The sequence below is a fragment of the Peromyscus leucopus genome, chromosome 4 (assembly GCF_004664715.2).
Source record: "Peromyscus leucopus breed LL Stock chromosome 4, UCI_PerLeu_2.1, whole genome shotgun sequence".
NCBI classification, from domain to species: Eukaryota; Metazoa; Chordata; class Mammalia; order Rodentia; family Cricetidae; genus Peromyscus; species Peromyscus leucopus.
Genome location: NC_051066.1, coordinates 133,889,092 through 133,910,287, shown reverse-complemented (window position 1 = coordinate 133,910,287; position 21,196 = coordinate 133,889,092). Strand labels below are relative to the sequence as shown.

General features: G+C 57.6%; 1 protein-coding gene across 9 annotated transcripts in view; it reads right to left on the bottom strand.

Moving 5' to 3' along the window:
- Positions 1 to 3,397: 3,397 nt before the first annotated feature.
- Src (SRC proto-oncogene, non-receptor tyrosine kinase) overlaps positions 3,398 to 21,196 on the bottom strand; it is a 48,126-nt gene continuing 30,327 nt past the window's right edge. For 6 of the 9 annotated variants that reach the window (XM_037205392.1, XM_037205393.1, XM_028855558.1 and 3 more), the window contains 14 exons: positions 18,430 to 18,606; positions 17,153 to 17,410; positions 15,699 to 15,798; positions 15,465 to 15,482; positions 13,271 to 13,303; positions 12,423 to 12,521; positions 12,153 to 12,256; positions 10,479 to 10,628; positions 9,396 to 9,551; positions 7,801 to 7,980; positions 6,908 to 6,984; positions 5,942 to 6,095; positions 5,701 to 5,832; positions 3,398 to 5,497 (listed from right to left, as the gene is read on the bottom strand). In XM_037205392.1, the coding sequence (XP_037061287.1) occupies positions 5,289 to 5,497; positions 5,701 to 5,832; positions 5,942 to 6,095; positions 6,908 to 6,984; positions 7,801 to 7,980; positions 9,396 to 9,551; positions 10,479 to 10,628; positions 12,153 to 12,256; positions 12,423 to 12,521; positions 13,271 to 13,303; positions 15,465 to 15,482; positions 15,699 to 15,798; positions 17,153 to 17,402 (1,662 nt within the window). In that variant the 5' untranslated portion in view covers positions 17,403 to 17,410; positions 18,430 to 18,606 and the 3' untranslated portion in view covers positions 3,398 to 5,288. Of the gene's footprint in view, positions 5,498 to 5,700; positions 5,833 to 5,941; positions 6,096 to 6,907; positions 6,985 to 7,800; positions 7,981 to 9,395; positions 9,552 to 10,478; positions 10,629 to 12,152; positions 12,257 to 12,422; positions 12,522 to 13,270; positions 13,304 to 15,464; positions 15,483 to 15,698; positions 15,799 to 17,152; positions 17,411 to 18,429; positions 18,607 to 20,314; positions 20,538 to 21,196 lie in introns of those variants that run through there. The other 3 variants (XM_037205396.1, XM_028855565.1, XM_028855566.1) reach the window with 3 other exon arrangements.

The window sequence follows — 21,196 nt, the reverse complement described above, 5'->3', positions numbered from 1 at the left end:
AGCTTTACAAGGAGTGCTTTCTGAAGAGCCATGGGAATGAAGGAAAACAAAACCTCCCCAACCAATGGCAGTGACCCCAAAGCTGAGGGAAGGCCGCACACTAGGAAGCCAGTAGTCTGACCCCACAGGCCACGCCTGAGGGGACTTGAATGAGGCGGGGGTGGGGGGGTGGTGTTGAAAAGAGCGCCAGAAAGGCATGTGGGATGCTGGCGGACGCACACTTGGGACTATGCAATCACATTTCAATTGAAACTAATCAGTACCAGAGCAGGCGGCACACAGAGCTCTAACCTGGGGCAGAGACACAGGAGAGATTGGGAAACAGACAGGGAGGACAGACAGCCACCGACCACCTCCTGAGAACAGCAGTGAGGGCTGAACGCAGGAGCAAGTTACGAACACAGGGAACACGAAGCCGTTTCTGTCCAGCCGTGGAAGGGATCTCGGCATCACTCCTGCTGGATCCAGGGACAGGAGAGACCCGGGATCATACCACCAAGGCTGCACATATGCCGTGCTTTGTACGCCATACATGCAAAGTCCTATCACGGCCCCGCCACGCGCACACTGTGTGTCACATGCCACACATGCCACACCGCGCACACCAAACATGTTATGTACCACACTACACCTCGTGTGCCACTGATGCCTCACTCCACACACCACAAATTCCCACCATACAAAATGCAACCACACCACACATGTGCCACATTCCTCATACAACTCGGGGGAGTCACACACCTGGACTGTGGGAGTTTGGGTGGTGCTGGGTAAGAAAGGGGGATCCAAACCCAAGGAAACACGCACCCACACACATGAATACAAACACACACGTGCACAAGCTCACATGCACACACACACACACTGACACACGTTCACACACATGCAAACACACATCTACACACACACACACACACACACACACACACACACACACACACACACACACACCATCAGGCTTTCACTTCCCTGGAGCCCTACCCTCCCATCCAGACAAGCTCAGGGCCTGTTGTCTGTCACTCCTGAAGCCTAGGGACTTTCTGCATCTGGCCTGTCTTCTCATTTAGACAGAAGGGGGTTGGTGGGCCCAGCTTATTCTCTAGCCCCCAAATTACAGTTGGGGCCGAGTCAGGGACTCCATACAAGTCGTCAAGGAAACAAATGAATGGACCAGGAGGGAGAGAACGGAGGAGCCAGTGTTCTGAACACGCGGGATGGAGGGAGGCTGGAGACAGCTTTCAGGGTTTGCAGATTATAAAAACAGAGGGGAAGGGGGAAGGGCACGGAGGGAGGCCAGCACATCTGGAATAATCAGGATGGAGGAGGGAGACCTGGAAGGCGGCAGGAAATGGGTGAGTGAAGCCCCCCTACCCGGTATGGAGCACACACACAGGCACACACACATGCATGCACAGTCCCAGGGACTGGGCGACTCCCTGGAGGCAGGGAGAGGACGGAGGGAGGGATGAGGGCCTCTATCTGCCCCTCTCCCGCCCTCACGTGCAGCTGGGCAGGAACAGCTGCTCCACTGTTCGTGTTTTCAGAAGAACCATGGGAGTAGAAGGAAACCCCCGCCCCGCCCCCCAGCAAGCCGATGGCAGTGACCCCTGAAGCCGAAGCTGGGGCAAGGAGAGTGGGAAGGAAGGCAGAATCAAGGGACTGGGGAGGGGGAGGTTTGAAGAGCTTTGCAGAAACCTGGACCTGAAGGGTAGGAGACAGCATGGGGGCCACCCCTTACAGACCAGCAGACATCAAAGCCACATTCATTTGGTGTGAAATGAATGAATGAATGAACGAAAGAGAAAGACAGATCTGCAAGGGTAAAAGACAGGGGTAGAGAAATTACAGAGCCAGAGAGATGTCACCACACACATATAAACACACCACCCAGGGCAAACAAAAAAAAAAACAAAAAAAAAAAAGGGGGGGGGGATGGGCGACACATGACCCTCACTCCCCAGACAGGGTCTCTCTGTGTAGCCCTGGCTGTCCTGGCACTCGCTCTGTAGACCAGGCTGGCCTCAAACTCCAGAGATCTGCAGAGTAGGAGCAATGGCCACAGAAAGGGCCCCAGGGTCTCATGCTCTGAAGCAGGATAGTTAAGCAGGCCAAACCCATGCCCCCCCCCTCCACCTCTGCTGTCTGCATCTGTCCCTGTCTCTCTCACATACAGAGCCCTGTGAAAGCAAACTTTACATGGCCAGACTGTGGAACTAGAAACCAGAGAAGGAACTGGTGGGGAGCGGAGAGGGAAGTGACCACCGCCTCCCTCCCCTGCACAGATTTTGCCCCACGGGCTGGGTCTGGGGGCATCTCAGCCAGCCCCCCAGCACCTGGTCCAGTGGGTGGAGCTCTGTGAACCACCATGGCAGCCCCTGAAGGTCCCAGGGCTCAGAGAAAACTTGGTGCTCTGTGGCCGTGGACATGTTCTGAAGGTTGAATAGGAGCTAGAAAGAGGATAGAGATTTCCAGAGTAGAACCAGCCAGGCCCAGAGTATGAAGCTGGAAATGGACAGAGGACAACAGGGAGGAGAAACTGAGTCACAGTGGAAAGGGAAAGCTAGAGAGCGTTGCGTGGAGGTGGATGTGAACTCACACCACCTATTGTAGCATGCCACATTCACCTAGATCACCCCTACTCACAGAGCACGGGTGTGTGTGTGTGTGTGTGTGTGTGTGTGTGTGTGTGTGTGTGTGCAGAGAGCGTGACCGCACCGAGTATAGAAGATCTGCGGGGAAGCAGAAGACACAGGCCATAAGCCCCTATCCACACCTGCCTTGTTCCTTGACACACATTTTCAAAAAAGAAAGAAAGCAGGTAGACAGTCGAGGCCACCTTATACAAAGTCTTTGGGAGATGGAGTCGGGAGAATGGGGTGGCCTTGGTGTCCACCGTGGTACTGGCTTGTGAAGGGACATGAAGTGAGACGTGTTCTGGTTTTAACTGAGCGGCTGGCAGGGACTTGCAGGCCCCGGTTTACTCTGGAGAAAAGAAGTCTTTGCAGGTCTCCAGATGGGTCGGGGACAAGGCAAGGAAGGTGTCAGGGCTTCTCCCCAGGGGCTCAGGGTCTGCATGGGTTCACTCCTACCCACCCCACCAGGACACACACACACAGCCTTTGAGAACACCCATGAACACACTCCATGCAGGCTAGGCAGCCCTGCCCCCATCATGCCAGCTGCCCGTGTCTCATAAGCATCCTTGCCCTAAACTTTCGCCTCCCCCAGACCCTTGGTGCTGCTGCATCTGTCCCATCTGATCACATCACCCCCGAGTCCCGGAAGCCACCCAGCTGCAGGGATCAAGGTGCCTAACTGCTGTGTCCCCTCACATCCAGGCCAGGACTCTTCTTTCTCTCCCACACATGGTAGATGTTCAATAAACAGCTGGCCAAACTGAGGTCTGTTTGTGTTTAATCAGACAGTATGCAAAGTATGTACAACCAGTTCTGGGTTCCCCTCCCTCTAAACCTGGGCCACGGAATGTGGGATCCCCAGGTCCTGCCCAGAGCTGGAGGGTCCCCAGGGCCTCTGCATAGTCATCTGAAATCTACAAAACACTGTTGAAAAAAATAAGAAAAGGAAAGAAAAAAGAAGAAAACAGGACAGTTGAGGCCACCATATACAAAGGTCCTTGGGCAGCTGGAGTGGGGTGGCGAGAATGGGGTGGCGAGCTCAGACTTGCCAGGTAGATGGGAAAACTTGGGCAAGAGACGATGGAGGGAAGTGGAAATGTCAGAGCAGGCCAAGCCTGGCCTCCTTCCCTGCAGGCAGGGCCTGGCTGGCTCGAAGCCCCGGCAGTGAGGACATTATTGCTGTGAAGGGGCGGGCAGTGGGTGAAATGGTCATGTCTGGGGAGAGAGTGGGGTGTTTTTACATGTTAAATATGGACACAAGGAGAGACACACAGGCACATGTACACACACATACACACAGGGGCCCTCAGTTGAGATGCCACAGACCATCAACTACCCCACCTTACAGATGCGGACACTGAGGCAGAGGGAAGCCACCACATACCCCAAGGCTGGGCAGAAGAGTCAGGGACCAAGCAGTCAGTTGACTGCTGTCCAGGGGCTGTGGGCCCTTTGGACTCCCAGCTGTGAACTATACAGGGGCTGAACAATGGCCTGGGCCACAGCCACGGGGCAGCGACTGTAGCTCAGAGAGAGGGCAGGGCCAGTGTCGGGACACAGCAGTGAGGGTCTCCCCACCCACCTTTCCCTGGCCAAGGAGCTCCCTCCCTCCCTCCCTCCCTCCCCATGAGCTGAGGTACCAGCATGGGCGGAGAGCAGGGGCCAGGTGTTGAAATGATCAGGACAAAAGGAGGAGGACAACTGGGGTTCCCAACTTCTTACTCTTCCGCTTGATTGCCTCTGCAGCCTGGGGGCTCACTCCATTTCATGGCTGGGGTTTAAGGTCAAAGCCCACCCACATTGTGACTGACCCTGGTCCACACCATCACCTTGCACCCCTCATCCCTGGCTCAGCGTCATGCTTGCCTCCATTCTTCCCCCACGACAGACCCATGGGCGTCAGGGGCAGAATTCTGCCACCGGCAAACCAGTCTCAGGCCCCGGCCTGTCCATTGCCTTTAAGGACAGTTCTCATTGGTTCCTGAGGAAGACAGAGGGAGCACCAGGTGCTAACCCACCTCAACCCTGAACTGCTCGTGGTCTTGGGCAAGTCACAGCCCCTCTGGATTCCATTTTCCAACAGAGAAATGAGGACAATGTGTTGGTGATCGCCAAGGGTCCCCTGTGGAGGACAGGGCTGACGGAGAGCTCACTCAGACTCTCATCCCAACGTGTGCACGTTGGGCCTTGGGCCGTCTAGCCTGAGAGCCATGGAAGGTGGTTCCAGACCCAAAATTCCACCCAGAAGCCTCCAACAAGGACGGCCAGGGGCAGGAAGTAGATTTAGGCCAAGGGCTGGGCCTCATTCCTCTTTGGAAAGGCTCTTTGGCCAGCCTAAAACAGACCCAGGGTGAAGAATGTGGGGAGGAGCCAGGTGAGTGGGGTGGGCTGAGGCTGGAAAACCGCCCCCCCCCCCCAACCCCTGCTCTTCACCAAGCGTCTTCTACGAGAAGTAGGCTGACTCCAGAGAGAATGCAGAGCCGGCCTGTGGCCAGGGCAGGCTGTGGGGCAGTCACTGTACCAGCCTCAACCTGTCCTTCCAGGCTTCCCTGTCCCTGAGGCAACCCAGCCCCAAAGAGAGGGTGAAGGGAGGCAGGTGCATCGGAGGCCACACCCAGAAGCCTCGGGGCGACAGTCCTGTGCACACAGTTCCTATAGGTTCTCCCCAGGCTGGTACTGAGGCTCGGTGGATGTGAAGTAGTCCTCCAGGAAGGCCTGTAGGTACTCGAAGGTGGGCCGCTCCTCAGGCTCCTTCCGCCAGCACTGGCACATGAGGTCATGCAGGGACTCGGGGCACTCGGGGGGACAAGGCATCCGGTAGCCCCGCTCCACCTGGTCCAGCACTTCACGGTTCACCATCCCTGTGAACAGAAGGCTGTGAGGCGATGCCTTAGGAGACCCAGGCAGCCTGTCTCTGAGGCTAAGAGCCCTGACCAGAGGCAGCCTGAGATCAGAGATTAGCCTCTTTGGTAACCAGCCCCAGGAAAAGGAAGCCCAGAAGTAGTGTAGGGGGTGAGACTTGCTCTTAGGGCCAAGGTCAGGGACACAGGTGTAGCCTCCTCACCAGGGTAGGGCACCCGTCCCTTGGTGGTGAGCTCGGTCAGCAGGATCCCAAAGGACCACACGTCTGACTTGATGGTGAATCTGCCATAGAGAGCAGCTTCAGGAGCGGTCCACTTGATGGGGAATTTGGCACCTAACGGCAAGAAAGCGCAGGGCGTCACTACCAGTCTGCCACAGGAGCATTACTCTGCTTTCCACTTGGCAGGCTGAAACCATCGGATGCACCCCCCAGGGGCTCCCACCTTGCCGGGCTGTGTATTCGTTGTCTTCTATGAGCCGGGCCAGACCAAAGTCAGCCACCTTACACACCAGATTCTCCCCGACCAGGATGTTGGCGGCTCGGAGGTCCCGGTGCACATAGTTCATCCGCTCCACATAGGCCATACCTGAGGCGATCTGTAGAGATGGAGAGCCTGGCTCAGGGGCCAACCCACACCCACCCCAGGGCTGTAAACCGGTGCCCCAGGCTGGTCATGCCCGAGGATAGAGAGAGGGCCAACGCCTTGCCCATCCCATGTCTTTTCAAGCAAGGAATTCATTCAGCTTAGAGTAATCATCGCTGGTTTGAAAAAATAGACCATGACTGGAGAGATGGCTCAGCGGTTAAGGCACTGGCTGCTCTTCCAGAGGTCCTGAGTTCAATTCCCAGCAACCACATGGTGGCTCACAGCCATCTATAATGGGATCTGATGCCTTCTTCTGGTGTGCAAGCATATGTACAGACAGAGCACTTATACCCAAAAAAACATACATAAATAAAAATTTTAAAAAGAAAAGGAAAAGGTAGACCAGAGCTCAGTGAGGGAGGGGGCCAGGCAAAGGGCGATGGAGAAGTCACAATAAGATGCAACCAGGGAAGCAGGTGAGTATAAAAAGAGGTCCCAGATGACCCATGGACACAGGAACATGCCTGGTCCTGCCTGTTGTCCCAAGTCCCCTCTCTGAGCCTCGGTTTCCTCATCTGTCAAATGGAAACAACAAATTTTAACTTTTAATATTTTATTTTTATTTTTAATTCTGTATATGTGCGTCTCTGATGCCCAGATATGGTGTGCTGTCCAGAACTACCTACCTACCACCCCAGGCACCAGCCAGGGCTCCACTGAGCAGCAAGGGGAGATTTGGGTGTAATGAAAGCAGGCCTCCCAGAGGGGGCGCTCTAAGCTCGAGAGCTAAAGGTGTCTAGGAAGGTGGGAAGGGAGACTCACCTGAGCAGCCATGTCCACCAGCTGGGGTAGCCGCAGGTATTTGCCCGTTTCCCCCTTGAGAAAGTCCAGCAGACTCCCTGGAGAGAAAAAGCCAGCTCTAGCCTTGCCAGGGTTTCCCTGTGCAGGAAGCTGTGGCTCCCAGACTCTGATCGCCTGCTCAAAAGCCTCAGTTCAGTGTTTGACACTCAGGCATACACTCCCGAAAGACTATGTGTAAAGCCCAAGACACATTATGTTTACCTGGACCAAGCCTGCCAACCAGTGGCAGCCTGGGGTTGGAGAGTCCCGGTCACTAGGGGCAGCAGGGAAGCTTGAGGTAACGTGGGTGCTATATACACATTTTGTGTTTTGAGTCCGGGTCTCAAGTAGCCCAGCTCACTATGCAATGGAGGCTGACCTCGAACTCTTGATCTTCCTCCTTCTACCCGCTCAGTGCTGGGACCACAGGTCTATGTCATCATGCCTAATTGGTGCAGAGCTAGGGATCCAACCTAAGGCCAGACTCCGGGCCTTGTGCACGCTAGGCAAGTACCCTACCTACTGAGCTCCAGTCCCAGCCCCACGTGGCATTTACTGAGGCATTCTTGCCATGTAGCCAGGCTGGCCTCAAACTCAAGATCCTCCTGCCTCAACCCCCTGGGCACTGGGATTACGGGTGTGAGTCACCACACCACCTAGGGATCTTGACAGTGGTAAAGGACCGAAGGATAATCCCTTTTTTAAAAGAGGTATTATTATTTCTTGTTATTATTTATGAAAGGAGCGAGGCGGTCCCTCATCCAGCCGTCCACGCAGCGAGGGTTGGCTCGGGGTAAGAAGTAAGCTGCCCTCGTGTGGCCTGCTCTGTGCAAGGCCCCTGAGCGGCGCTCTCCCCAGGCACGCGCCTTACTTACCCTTGCTCATGTACTCGGTCACAATGTAGATAGGTTCCTCCGACACCACAGCGTACAGCTGCACCAGTTTCTCGTGCCTCAGTTTCTTCATGACTTGGGCCTCCTGCAGGAAGGCCTCAGGAGACATGGTGCCTGGCTTCAGGGTTTTGATGGCAACCCTCGTGGTGCCGTTCCAGGTTCCTGTGGGGGAGTGACAGTGCCCTCAGCACAGGCCACCATGCTGTTGCCCTGGGGCCTACATGGGTGCCTAAGCTCAACTCTGGCCTCCGAACTCATGGAACGGGCTCAGCCATGGCCAGGGACCTTACTCAGACTCTGTGTTCCCACTTCTAAAATAGACTCAAGGAATGGAGGCTCCCCCCAGGGCTGAGAAAGGAGCGCCTGGAGCCGGCGAACAAACCACAGCTGCTACGAGACAGTGATTGGTAAGGAATGTTGCCAGAGAGCAGGACAGTAGCCTGATGGGTAGGTGACCAAGGTCCCATCTCAATTGCTTTCACTTGGGGTGACCATGTTTCTGCTGGGTGGGGCACGGCCAGGACTCCAGGCATCAGCAACCAGGACAAAGGAAGCCTATGTCTGGGGCCACTGGGGCCACCAGAACAAGAGGTTAGCTCAGTGCCAGCACCTCACCAGGCAGGGAAATGACAGGCCAGCCCGGGAGTCCCCCTTGTCACAGGACTGGGTCGGAGGGTAGCACAGGTCAGCTCTCTGGCCCTTCTTGAGTCAGACTATCCAGGGATCTGTTTATGGCAATTCCTGGTCTATGTAGTGCCCCAGAAAAAAGTGGGAGGCCCTCTCAGATCTCCACTGCACACTTGCCAAGAATCATAGTTGAGAAGGACTGAGGCTCGCCCAGGTTCTGCCTAAATCCTCCTTTTGGTCTGAGCTTGGGAGCTGGCTTCTCCCTCTGCCCTTCTTCTCCACAGACCAGGACATACGTCCCTTCCCCACCTGGCTCCAGCCCCTCTAGCGCCCTCTGAAGGGAGGAGAGTGAAATGGTCTGGCCACCGCAGCCCCAATCAGTGCCCCTGTGCTCCTCCTGGCTGGGCAGAAGGCCCTGGGTTTGGCTAGGGCTGTCTGCAGCTCACTGTCACAGGGGACTCCCAGGGATCCAGGGTTAGACAGGAAACAGGACACTGACTTCCCCTTCGCCACAGCACTTTCTCTTTCTGTGCCAAGCTAATATGCAGATGCATCTTGAAGAGTAACATCGGTCCCCATTTTACATCAGGAGGCCAAGGCTTGGTGCGAGACCTGACCAGACACTCACAGGCCTGGAGGACCGTGGTGCCCAGGCCCCAGCAGCTCTTGGTACACAGTTGCCCTAGTCTTTCCAAGCATGGGCTACAAGGAGTCGGGTGTGTCCATCTCAGTGCTGACGCCAGTTGGGTCATGGTCAGGGTGAAGGGGCATGAGCAAGTATGTTACGTGTAGGTTTGAAAATATCGCAGGAAATGTGACACTCTGTACGGTTAATGTACAATCATAAAATAAAAGCAGACTAGCTGCTCAGCAGAGACAATTAAGGAGAGGGGGACCCGAGGTCCTTGAGCTGGCTGGCTGGGGTGGGGACAGGGGTGTGTGTTGCTTACCCATCCACACCTCTCCAAAGCAGCCCTGGCCCAACTTGACCTCCAGACGCAGGGACTCCCGGGGGATCTCCCAGGCATCCTTGGCCAGGCCCTGGGTCTGAGGCTTGGATGTGGGGCACACAGTAGTGAGGCGGTGGCACAGGCCATCAGCATGTTCTGGAGATGGAGGCAGACAATAGGGCTTAGGCAGGGTCCCCAGCAAGCTGGCTTCCCTGTCCTGGGGGGACGGCCCTATTCATCGCGTGCACACCAGCTCGGAGGGGGGGGGATTAGACAGACACCCTCCTGTAAGTCTCCACTCCTCACAGGCCTGCAACACGAAATTCACCTGCTCAACCCACTCATTCATTCACTCATCCATCAGATTTGAGGGTGCCAGAGAACCAGGGGCGTTCGAACAGGTATGGGAGCCTACCCTAGGAAGCCACAGACACACACACACACACACACACACACACCTGTCAAGCTTCCCTAGTCACCTCTCAGGACCACAGAAGTGACAGAGGATAGACGGGGGATCAAGCAGGCTTTGGGAATCCTTTGGGAGCTCTGGAAAGCATTCCAGAGGAAGAGGTTCCTGGTCTGGCTTTGAGGGGTAACTAGGGTGGTTACCTCACCCTAGAGGATTTGGTCTGGGGACCAAATAAGCCCCAGAGCAGAGGCAGACCAATAGAGAGGCAGCTGGTCCCAAAGAAACCATAGGGGGCCGCTCTAGCAGCTTACGCCTGCAGCCGCCATGCACAGACGGGCACAGCAGCCTCACGGCTGCACACGGCCCCGCACCCCAGCTCCAGCCCCCCTCTGCTGTTCTCTATCAAAGAGGCCTCCCCCTCCTCCTCTCCCAGGAACCGGTTCAGACCAGTCTTAGGGCTGCAGAAACAATCACCAGCAGCCTCCGCCCCTCCCTTCTAACTTGCTCAAGGCAGACCCCCTCCTCATCAGCCAGCTGCAGAGGAAGGAGAGGAGGGGGCTGGGCAGGGAGAGAGGGAAGCGGGGCAGAGGTGGAGGAGAGGCACCCCAGGGCTGAGGAGGCACACCCTGGTACCCCGCACCCTCCTGGGGTGGCAGCCAGGGGGCACTCACTGGAGTAGTAAGCCACCAGCTGCTGCAGGCTGTTGAACTGGGTGCGGGAGGTGATGTAGAAACCGCCGCTGTCCAGCTTGCGGATCTTGTAGTGCTTCACGTTGAGGCCCTTGGCGTTGTCGAAGTCGGATACGGAGAGGCAGTAGGCACCTGTGGACAGGCAGGGAGGAGACAGCTGTGCCAGCCTGCTGATGTGCCCCCTGCTCGAGGAAGTGAGTTTAGTCCTCACCCTCTCTCAGCACCTCGCGTGACCAGGAACAGGCTCCAGAGCAGCCACGCAGGCACAGTCATTCAGGCAAGGCGCGAAGCCCCCAGGGCAGGGATTACCCCAAACTCTTAGCTCTGGTAAGACTCCGAATCCCTACTGTGAGACCCTGAGAAGCCACTGCTGGTCCTCTATGGGCCTCAGTTTCCTCCTCTACACAACGAGACTACTGTGAAGCTTTATATGTTCTCAGCAAGCACTCCATAAATCCTGGCTGGGGTCTAGGGAAGGCCCCAGGCAGCTGTGTGTTCTTAGCTTGGCCGCTGCCCTCTCTGGATCTGCCCACCGCCATGTCTGTCCTGTTCTGCTTCCTGGAGACACGCGGAGCAGGCAGGAGTCATAGCTGGCTATGTGGACATGTGTGAGGACTGACCCTGGCGGCCATAGCAGCCCAGGGCAGGAGGCACACACTGAGTGTGGCCTGTGGGGCCACCCCGCCTCCCCGGAGCCTAGAAAAACCCCAGCTGGCAACGTCCTAGACAGAAACCTTTGTTAAATAGAGCCAGGGATATCTGGGGTAGCATCAGGGAACAAGGGGAGCCCCCGAGGAGGGGCACAGGTTCCAGGGATCTGACGGGCAGTAGGCAGCTCTGAATGGAAGGCCTGCCTCCCTACGACCCACTGCCGAGGCCCCTGGAGTCCCACTTGACATTGGCAGGTAGATACGATGATCCTCGGGTAACCTGTGAGCGAGCTAGGCGGGGCTGGACCTGGGACCCATCCTTCCCGGTCTCAAAGCTACACTGGGAAGTCATGGTTTCTGCAGAAGGCACACATCACATTTATACGGAAGGCACGGGCTAAAGGCCATAGCCAAGCGGAACCACATATACCCACAGTGATGTACCTATGCCCGGTGACCACATTTGCCCATCACCGCCCAACCCCCCAGTCCCAGGAACCAGGACCACACCACATCTCACTCCCGAGCAGCCCTGGCCAGCTCCAGCCATGCATAAGCACACAAGGGGGGAGCAGGCACTTTTCCATCTCCCGCTGAGCCCCAGGCCCACAGGAAGCAGCCTGGCTTGGTTGCCATGGTGATGGGCTAGGAGAAGAGGCAGGAACAGAGCAGAAACAGACTGTGGGGGAAGGGGAAGGCCAGGAGAGGCCCCTGGGAAAGGGGAAAGGGAAACAGAGGGGGCCCCCCAGCATCTGTACCGTCCCGGGAACAAGGGACAAGTGTGGCTGTGTGCACTCATTACCTGTGCCCACCCCCGTGTGAGAAACTAAGGCCAACACAGAAAGCCTCAGTGTGGCTGCCCTGAAAACCTCTGGATTACCTGTCTTCCACCGAAGGGCTCTTCCCTCTCCATCCCATGTACCAAACTCCTACTTACTCTCCAATACCCAGCCCAGACAATACCCTCAAAGCCGAGTTCCACCAGCCACAGATGTCTCAGACATACCTTTTGTGGTCTCACTCTCCCTCACAAGGAAGGTCCCTCTGGGGTTCTCGGCATTGAGCAATAACCGCTCGGACTCCCGTCGGGTGATCTTGCCAAAGTACCACCTGGGGTGGGAGGGACAAATCTGTGTTGGTTGGCCAGTGTTCACTGCTCACCATGCTGGCGCTGGGTGCTGGGACCCAGAGTGGCCAGACCGCTGCCACTCAGGCCCAGGAGGGCCACTGCTCAAGGTGGCAATGGCAGCAAGCAGACGCTAAACCACATACTCACTCCTCAGCCTGGATGGAGTCGGAGGGTGCCACGTAGTTGCTGGGGATGTAACCGGTCTGTCCCGTGCTCAGCGAGTGTGCCAGCCACCAGTCCCCCTCTCTGATGGGAGGGAGCAAAGAACGGTATCATCAGAGGAGCCGGGTCAGCAACCCTGACCTTCCCAGGTGCACAGCCAGGCTCTGCAGCAAAGGAAGCTGGGCTAGCCTGTGTCCACAGCAAGCCAGCAGGAGCTAGCCTGGCACTCACACCTCCCTGTCACGCTGACCCAGAAGGATGCCACCCAAAACCTCAGCAAAACTGAGCCCTGTCAGCCCCAGGACTGAGCCCAGAGGCACTGTCCAGAAGTGCATAGCGGCCTGCAGGTGCCAAGGGCTGCCTGGGGAGAGAGGGAGGAAGGAAGCTCCCTGTCTAGGGGAGGAGGAGGGGTAAGCAGGGTTTACATGAGATGAATGCCACATTAGACCTTCAACGTCTTGCCAAGCCCTGAGAGCCCTGACACCCAATGGAGACAAGGCTGGCCCTTCTGGGGCCCAGCAACAGTCCAGGTCCATCCCTTCAAACAAGCCATACCTGCCGCTGTCCCAAATCATAGCTCACTCCTACAGGTCCTTAACCAAAACTGCAGCCTACCCCTGTCCACAGGGGAAGTGAAGCCGGAGAGAACTGGGCCAGGCCCAAAGTCACACAGCGAGTCATAGGGAAGGAGGTGTCAGAGCCCCGGTGCCCAGGGCCCTTTACAACAACTGCCCCAGGAAGAGGGGAAGGAAGGAGGAAGAGGGAGGAGGGAGGAGGGGTCCTAGCAGGGTTCGGGCTCTGGGCCTGGGCAGGAGGGGGGGGGGCGGAAGTACCTTTGCAGCCATCTGAATGTGAACCAGGTCTGGCTGGAGCAGGGGTCCAGAGACAGAGGAGGGAGGAGCAAGCGAGAGCCCGACAGGAGAGAAGAGGCAGAGATGGGGGTGGTGAGAGGCCGTGGCAGGGGGCCGAGGGAGAGAGCGAGAGCCAGGCAGTGCTGGGGACACTGGGAACGGGGGCCAGGGGACAGCCAGAGGCCTCACATCCAAAGCAACCAAAGGGGACAGGGCAAAGGCTGGAGGTCTGAGGGAAGATCGGGGCACAGGGCCTGGGAGGTGGGGTCCAGCCCTTCCCACACCCCCTGTACAGATGGAAATACTGAGGCTGGAGAAGCGAAGGGCTCTGTGCACGGTCACACAGCCAAGCCAGGTCCTGGTCCCGGGGAAGGTGCCTCCCTGTGGGTACCATGAGGCTCAGTGGCTTTCCAGCTCATCTCCATGCAAGGTTTGCGGACGGGCAAGATGGGTATCAAATGAGCCAGCTGGTGTGGTCCTTGGCCCCTGCCTCGACCCTGAGAAGATGTACAGCGACCCCACCCCGGCCCAGAGACAGAAAGGCCCTGGCCTCACATCACACAGTCCCAGCTTGAGCACACTTGATGTCTGAGCATATCTTCACCCAGCTTTATAGACGGAGAGGTTGAGGCCAGGGGCAAGCAGGGCTGGGAAAGCTCAAAGGACCTGCTGGAGGCCAGGCGGGCATCAGACCTGGCTCTGGTGACTGGTGCTGGGCCAGAGGGGTCCCTTCTAGATGGACATGTGCAGTGAAAGGGTATGACTGAGCTGTGCAGGACAGACACAAGGCAGGGTGCAAGCTCACTCAGCACCCGTGCCCCAAAGCTCCACCTCTGCTTGGGGTGCACACAGTTTCCTGTCTGATTTGACCCCCAAGGTCATCCTACAAGGAAGAAGGCAAGACTCCCACCCCAGCTGAAGAAACCACATTTGAGAGAGGAGGAAAACGCAGTCACTCTGGCGAGAGAGACCAGTGTTTTCTTTATAGAGTTGGGGAAACTGAGGCACGGAGTAGGAGAGGATTTGCCCAAAGCTACACAGACTCAGGTCAGAAGCTCTCTAAAATCTTTCAATCCAAAGCATCCATCTCCCCAATGGGGAAAATGAGGCACAGAGAGAGTCATGATTTGCCCAAAGCCACACAGCATAGTCCACAGCAGAGAGAGGTTGAAGTCCAAGGAGCCTCTGGCGTCCACAGCCAAACGCAGCAACCCGAATCCACAGAGGCTGAGGCCCCGAGAAGCAAGGGGACAGGATGGCAGTCTAGGAAAGGGAGGGCAAACGTCCAGGTTCCATCCGGGGCTTGCTACTCAGTAGCCATGTGACCTTGGACAAGGGCCCTCACAACTCTGAGCCTCAGTTTCCTCATATGTAAAATAGGGCCGGCCCCTCCCCCATTACTGCTGCCCCCAGGGTCAGCGATGACAAAATGATGGGGGGCATGGGTGAGAAGGACTGGCACAGCACATGGCACCTGCTCGCTTTTGCCTCCCACTGCAGGCAGTCCCACCCTGGATCTTGAGGGATGAATAGGAGTTCACCAGATGGACAGAGGAGAAAGAATATTGCAGGCAAATGAACAGCATGCGCAAGGATCAGGAGGCATGGGCAGCGAGACACATCGAAGGATGTGGAAAGCTTGCCTCCTTGGCCAGGCCTGTGGGCTCTCAGTGACGGATTCCTCTACGCTTTAGAACGCCCCAAATCAAACTCCCCAAACCTTACCTGCTCCAAGGAGAGGGCCCCCGGCCTCCCCGCAGCCCAGCGAGCACCTCCAACCATCAGCTGCCCACCTCCCAGGGAGGTTGCTCCTTCCTCTGACGGGCAGCCCCTCTCCTGGGGCCACCTTTCGGGGACCCCAGCCTACCTCTACCCACCCTTGGCCTGGCCTGGGGTAGCCCACTCCCCACCACACTGCCGCCCTCCCTGGCCTCCAGAATGCACTGGGTCCCGCGTGTCGCTGGCACTCGGAGTGGAATCACAAACCAGAAAGGGGGGGGGCGGGGGGAGCCAACAGGAAAGTATGGGGAGAAGACGGAGGGGTTGGCTTAAAGGGCGGGATGCAGGATGAGAGGGGGAGCTGGAGACCACACCCAGGGGCAGTGGGGGAAGCGCATGCAGAGAGCAGCCCCCAGCCTCAGCGAAGCATCCCCCTCCACCTGGCCTCGGTACACACCTGACATCCACCTTCCTCCTAAGGGCCAGCGAGAGAGAAGCAGAGAGAGGGAGAGGCTGAGGTGCGAAGGCAGGGCCCGGGACGAGGGAGGACAGAGGTGGGGGAGGTCTAGGGAGGGCCACCACCCACCACGGGCAGAGGGGCCGTGCGGGGTCTGCACTGCCCTCTGCCGGCAGCTCTGGGGAGAGATGGGTCCACGCCCCCAGTGCATTCTCCCGGCGGCGTGCCACTCACGTGTTGTTGACAATCTGCAGGCGCTCTCCTTTCTTGAAGGACAGGTCAGTCTCTGTCCGTGACTCATAGTCATAGAGGGCCACAAAGGTGGTCACCCCACCTGCAGAGAGGGGCGTGAGGCGTCAGAGCCCTGGGGCTGGGATCGGAGACTGCCTGCCTCAGCCACCTGCCCAACCCTGAGAAGTGGCACACTGCGTCCCCGCGAGGGAGCGAGGGGCGACAGGCAGGCTAGGTGCTCCCTGCCTGGTGCGTCCCATCGACACAAGCAGAGGCCGCGGAGAACAGGCGTCCTGCTCTGCTCAGGCCCCATGCAGTGGGGACTCCGCCTCGGTGTCTGTGTCCTTGGAAGCTCTGGGTGTCTGGGCCGAGCTACAAAGCCCGTCCCCTCAGAGTCTCTCCTCACCCGCAGCGGCTCCTTGGACTCTTGCAGCCCACCCTCTGTGGCCTAAGGCCCCCAAATGCTTCCCAAATGAACGGATGGTGTGTGGCTGCTTCAGGCAGAAGTCGGCAGCCTGTCCAAGGGTCGCCTGGGGTGGGCTGTGGGGCCGGGCACCCTAGCCTCTGTCTGCATCCCGTGTGCAAGCAATGACTGGAGGTGCAGTGCACAGCCGCGTCTGAGGGTGCGAGGCTCTGGGCACACCTGTATCCTTGTGTGCTGCACTGCGGGTGTCTGGCCTCGTTGTGCGTCCAGGAGCACAGTGGACATGTCCATGGTGTCTCCACTCAGTGTGGGCACGTGCCCAATGTGGGCGCATATCATGGCTGGGTCTGGCCGTGAGAGGTGCCTGTGTGGGGTGTGCAGCTGCGCGTGTGGCTGGGGCTGAGTCTGAGCGTGGTGTCTGCACGTGGGGGTGTGCAGCCGTGCGTGTGGCTGGGTCTGAGTCTGAGCATGGTGTTTGCCCGTGGGGGTGTGCAGCCGTGCGTGTGGCTGGGTCTGAGCGTGGGGTGTGCCCGTGGGGGTGTGCAGCCGTGCGTGTGGCTGGGTCTGAGCGTGGGATGTGCCCGTGGCGGTGTGCAGCCGTGCGTGTGGCTCGGTCTAAGCGTAGGATTTGCACGAGTGGGTGTGTAGCCGTGCACTCATCTGGCAGGAGCGTGAGTCACCCGGCCCAGCCCCTCGGCGACAGGGCTGCGGCACCTCGCAGCGCCAACAGAGGGCGCAGGGGCGCACTCGGGCCACCGCACGGCACAGTCGGAAACAAAGGCTGGGCGGGAGGCTGCAGCTAGGCGGTCCAGGGCGGTCCAGGGCGGTCCTTCCCTCTGGACTTCGGGGTTCCCTACAGCCCTCTCCTTCGGAACCCGTTATGCTATGCACCTAGCAGCCTCCAAAGTGACAGGAACCCCGCTTTCCAGTTTACAAGTCCTACCCCACTCGCAGTCTCCGGTAAACCAAACCCCCGGAGCCCAGAGAGGGTGCACCTCAGCCCAGAGACACACAGCAAGGGGGGAGAGCCGACCTGCCAGAGGCCCCGCCCTCTGCGGGGAGGTGACGGTGTCTGAGGAGTTGAAGCCTCCAAAGAGCTTGGGCTCCGCGGCCGCGGTGGCTACGAAGGCAGCGCTGGGCCCCCGGTGGCCGTCGGTGGAGGCGGGCTTGCTCGGTGTCTGCGAAGCCGGGAAGGCGCCCCCCGCCCCGTGCACGTTCTCGGCGGGCTCCAGGCTGCGGCGCCTCTGGCTGGCGTCTTTGGGCTTGCTCTTGTTGCTGCCCATGGTCCTGGCTGGGGGCGACAGAAGACCCTGAGTAGAGGGGAGCCTCTGGGAGCAGACAAGCACCCCACCCACTCAGCGGGTAGGGAAACAGGTCCTGGGAAGGGGAAGAGCCAGCCCGGGAGAGCTGGCCTCACGGTTTCTTCACTGGTTGGCACCTTAGGACCGAGCTACGGAGAGAAGACACGCCAGTCCAAAGCTCCGACCTCCGCTACCCAAAGTCAGTTTCAGGCTTTCGTTTGCAGGGACACCGAGTCATATCTGTGTCCCCAGCACATAGGAGGCTCACTCAGGTTTGACCAATTGTCTACCACGGGGCGTGGTGTGCTGTGCTAAATGTGGTCATCCAGGCAGTATGTGGCCTGAAGAAGGGATGGCCACTGGGCCTTCCCTCCAGCCACAGGACCTCTGCAAACTGTTCACTGACAGCTTCCCCAGGACAAATCAGTACCGTCAACGCTCAGCTGCCTGGGCTGGGGAGGCGGCTCAGCAGGTAGAGGTCAGCAGGTAGCCACAAACCTCAGTTCAATCCCCAGGACCCACACGGTGGAAAGAGAGGGAAGAAATGCCCCTGCAAGTTACCCTCTGATTTCTGACCTTCACACATGCCATGGCTCACACACACACGCCTCCCGATAAGCACACAGAATAAATAAATAAAGCGCAATATATATAAAAACATTTCCAATCACTTCCTTTAGGAGGGGGCCTCCAAATCCTTTCATGAGCCCCCTGACCACTGTACCCGCCCTTGGTTACATGCAACCCCTCTTCTTTTAATTCCTATAATTGTTCACTGCCGTGCAGAGTGAGGTACACAGCAGGTGCTTAATAAACAGCCAAATGGATGATGAGTGGTGAGAGAAGCCTGAGTTCAAAGATGAAGCCCAAGGTTTGGGAGGTCCTGGGACCAGGACACAGAGAGAACCATGTTGAAGGCTCCATGGCATCCAATACCCTGCTACCCTCCTCCACATCTGTGCCCAAGCCAGGAGGCTGGGCTGGGGCTCCCTTTCTCATCTCCGCTCACCTGGGGGGCAGCAGGGCTACCCCAGCGGGTCTGGGGAGCAGCCTGGGGCCTTGGCACAAATGCCAGCTGTGGTGTCCGGGGTCTTGACCTAGAGACCTTGCTCCACCTCTCTTGCTGTGTGTCCCTAGGCGAGTGGCTCCCCTTCTCTGGGCCTCAACGTCCGCATCTGCAGAGCCTCTGTGGGGATGGGAACATGGGAACTGTTAGCGCTCTCACCCTAAGATCATCAGAAGCCCCCCCTTGCCAAAATGCCCGTTGTCCCTTCCAAAGATCCTGGGAACAGGAGAAAGGAGGTGGCAGAGCGGTCTGGAAGGCTCAGAAGCCAACTCCCCAGTTCTGGTCTCAGCTGTCTAGACTACACTGGTAGGAGACATCATCCCTATGCCATTTCTTCCCTTTATGTGACAGCTATAGCGTGACCAAATGGGGCCACAGCAGGGGTTACTCTGCACACCCAGTCACTGGCATGTGCTCTGGATGTGCCGGGGGTGGGGGAGATCCCTGGGATGCAGAAGGCCTCAGCATTAGGCCAGAGCTCCTCAAAGTACAGTGACGGAACAAGTCTCCTCAGGTGTCCTCAGTACCAAGCCCAGCACTGTGGCTCCTACCCACCAGGACCTGGGTACAGCAGTCCGTCCTTTACTCTTGGAGCTGTGGAGGCTCACACGGGGGACGTGGGACTGGGGAGGCCTGCCCAAGGGGATCATCAGAGACTCCTGAGGGCCAGGCCAGCAGTGGGCAGTTAGGGAGGGCCTGTTTCCAGGTCACAGTGCCCATCTGTACTCACAGACTCTGTTCTGAGGGGTCTGCTGATCAATGGGTTTCCCTACAGCCTGGCTTGCTAGAAGCCAACCCAGTTGGCCCCCCCAAACCCCCAGGAAGTTGTTTAGTTCCTGGACATCAGGTCCTTGGCTAACAGTTCCAGAAGGATTTTAAGAGACAATGCAAAATATAAAACAGATTTAAAAATAAAATCTATTTACCATATACAAAGAACTGTCTGGAAGCAAGAGCTTTCTTTGGAATGATCACAGCAGTGCATAGTGTGCCCCTGTCACTGGAGGGGGGTCAGGAATGTCTTATCGAGAGATGTGCCTGAATGGAGGGGGAGAACCAGCCCGCGGAAGATGTATGCCCCATCTTTTGAGGAGGTAGAACACAGGTATAGGCCCTGCACCCGAGACCTTACACCAAGGGGAACCCCCGCCCAGTATACAGACAAGTAAAGTGGGGGCCTTAAAGGCAAATCCAAGGGGGCCTGGACCACAGGTGGCAATGCTGGCTGGTGTGGGGGGCAGGAGCTGTCTGTGGAAGAGGTCTGTGGTTAATGCTGGCTATACAAACACCAGGTATCTGAAGAGGCAGCAAGGTTGGGAGCCAGCCCAGGAGTGGGCTGCGGCAGATGGGCAGGCGACACTCAGCAGCCTCTGAGTCTGAGGGCGAACAGAGAGACGGGAAATCAAGGGATTGTGGGAAAGGAAAAGAACCTCTCACACAGACTGTCCAAGTCTCTCTTTAGCCGAGAGTTAGTAACTCCAGCACAACTAAAGCTTGCAGAGAGGCTGCCAACCTAGGCAACGTCCTTTTTTGTAGAGGTATTTCCAGTAAGAAGCTAAAGGAGGGCCAGAGAGACGGCTCAGCCAGCCAAGGCCACTGCGGAGCCCGACAACCAGGGCTCCAGCCACAGAACCACAGGAGAGGGGACTCCCAAAAGTTGTCTTCTGACCTCCACAGGCTCGCTGTGGCATGCTTGTGCCCACACTCACGCATATCACACACACACAATAATAAATATACACTGAACCAGCAACGAACCATGTTTACATCTGTGTCTGTGTGCGCGTGCGAGGTGTACATGCTTCTGTGTATATGTGGGCACACTCACCAGCACATGCACACCGGAAGCCAGATGCTGGCAGGAGGGCGGCTTCCTCCGCTGCTTCGTCACCTTATCTTTTCCAGACAGGCTCTCCCATAGCCCAGGCTGACCCTGAACTTGCTAGGTAGCTGAGGATAGCCTCCTGATCCGCCAAGCCCTGTTTATCCTGTTGGAAAGGGAACCCAGGGCCTTTGTATGTGGGGCAAGCACTTAGCCCTAAATTCTTTTCTTCTTCTTTTAAAAATGATTGTTTTTATTTCGTGTGCATTGGTGTCTTGCCTACATGCGTGTCTGTGTGAGGGAGTCAGTTCCCTGAAAATGGAGTTACAGACAGTTGTGAACTGCCATGTGGGTCCTGGGAATTGAACCCAGGTCCTCTGGAAGAGCAGCGAATGCTCTTAACTGCTGAGCCCTCTCTTTAGCTCCCCACCCCCCAAACTCTTTCCTAAATGAACTCAACTCTGCTTTATACCGACTCATCCTGGAATTCTTTTCTGCAGCGCTACATGAGTGTTGCTCTCCGACCAGCACCCTGCAGGCTGCTGCAGGCGGCAGTGTGGAACTTCTGTGCTCAGGTCCGCAGGGATAGACGAGCGCAGCACCGGAAACAGAGGGCCTGTACCGGCCTCGGAGCACGGTAACCAGCCCAAGTGGACTTGGGAACTGCTGTCTATGAGGAGGCAATGGACACCAAGCGCCTTGGACACCAGGTTCCCTCTCAGCAGCACCCAGGACAGACAGGCCGCTACCAGCTGCTCGGGAAACGTTTGACTGAGCACAGCCTCGCAAAACTGTGCCCCGCTTAGTCACTGAGAGGGTCACATTACAGAGACCGAGCGAGGATTGCTGGGTGTCAGTGTCCAGACCCGCCAGAAGCTGGGTCCCGCT